Raw genomic sequence first — 1,674 nt, 5'->3', positions numbered from 1 at the left:
TTCCAGACAGCTTCGATGCCCGCGATGCGTTCAAGGAGTGCAAGGACGTCATTGGCCACGTGAGGTAGCTGATATACTTTCGCCCCAGAGAATCGTCTTATCGACGCTAACATCCTTTTTTGCAGGGATCAGTCGGCTTGTGGAAGCTGCTGGGCGTTCGGGACAGTTGAGGCATTCAATGCCCGAGTCTGCATCAAATCGGGCGGGAAGCTCAACCAACTCCTATCCGCCGCGAATATGCTCGCTTGCTGCAATATCGGGCACTTTTGCTTGTAAGACACGTCCAAGCCTCCTCGGCTGCTCCCAGCCAAATTTCCGATCTTGACTCGGTGTCAGATCTTTCGGTTGTAGTGGCGGCAATCCTATCACATCGTGGACTTTTCTTCACACAAATGGTATCGTCTCAGGTAAGCTGCCTGTTTTCGGTTCTTGTTGATTCTACCGACTCTTCTTACTCAGGTGGAGGATTCGTTCCCGAGAAAAATATGAAAGCAGCCGATGGCTGTTGGCCGTACAGCTTCCCAAAATGTGCTCATCACCAAGATGGATCCGACTACAAACCTTGTGCGAAAGTGAGGGGGACAGCAACGACATGTGTTCTGAGACTCTATCTTATAAGGAAATATACGACACACCTTCGTGCTCAAGCAGCTGCCCCAATGCTAAGTATGGGACTGCTTTCGACAAGTAACGAAGGATTGAAAGTTGTGTGTCGCAATTCGTAGTCTTAAGGGATCGTCACTACACTGAAAGTCTTTTCCCGAGTCGGTTCGGGAGCACAAGCAGCATCAAGAAGGAGATCATGACGAATGGGCCAGTACGGGCTGTTCCTGCACTTCCGAGCATTCTTTATATCTACTACATTCTTTCTCAGACTTCAGCTGCATTCTCTGTGTATGAAGACTTCTTGTCCTACAAGTCAGGCGTCTACAAGCATACAAGTGGCGGATTCCTTGGGGGCCATGCTGTTGAGATCATCGGCTGGGGTACCGAGAAGGGCGTTGATTACTGGCTGGTTATGAACTCCTGGAATGAAGAGTGGGGTGACCATGGCACCTTCAAGATAGTCCAAGGGGACTGTGGTATAGACGATACGATCCTTGCGGGGACTCCAGCCATGAATTAAGAGAAGCCACTGACTTCTCTAAGTGTAGGGCTTTATCTTCTCCAATGCTTCGAGTCGGATTGCTGGCTCTGCCAACAGTTTAGGAGCCAGCGACGCAGCTCAAGAAAATGTTTCGCCTACCCAATATTCGACTTCTTTTTCTTTTCCACTCTCCAGAGGACTTCTTCTCTCTGCGACTGAGTGGCTGATTTCAGGACTCAATAAAATATGACCCGACTCGTGTTCATGAACGGGGCTGGGTCGTACCATTATTCAAATTGGGTAACCCAATGGGAGTATTCAGGGTATGATACACTATGAGTCTCACAAAAACTTCGTGTGACGTCCCCACTATACCTTCGTGTCGTAAAATCATAGGTCACTCCCACAGGAGAATGATTTGTCGCACAGCCGCATCTCCCTCATCGTACATGAAGGGAATGCAGTCCATGAGTCAGGGAAGCTCTCACTGGTCACTCGTGATTCACAAGTCGTTAATCGTGATCGTGAATGAGTACCAGAACTCAATGGCAAGTTCTTGACTGTGATATGGTTCTTGGGTCTCTTAA

At 48.8% G+C, this 1,674-nt stretch overlaps 1 protein-coding gene across 1 annotated transcript; it reads left to right on the top strand.

Moving 5' to 3' along the window:
- Window positions 1–125: 125 nt before the first annotated feature.
- Window positions 126–1,126, top strand: Pmar_PMAR004412 (Cathepsin B precursor, putative; the record flags this gene model as incomplete). Its single annotated transcript, XM_002766548.1, has 6 exons — window positions 126–272; window positions 337–407; window positions 460–572; window positions 620–687; window positions 733–817; window positions 875–1,126. Coding segments are annotated over 6 exons (736 nt in total), but the record flags the coding sequence as incomplete, so codon positions are not given.
- Window positions 1,127–1,674: the final 548 nt, after the last annotated feature.

The sequence above is a fragment of the Perkinsus marinus genome (genome assembly GCF_000006405.1).
Source record: "Perkinsus marinus ATCC 50983 genomic scaffold scf_1104296972430, whole genome shotgun sequence".
NCBI lineage: Eukaryota > Perkinsozoa > Perkinsida > Perkinsidae > Perkinsus > Perkinsus marinus.
This window is presented reverse-complemented; position numbering and strand designations above follow the sequence as displayed.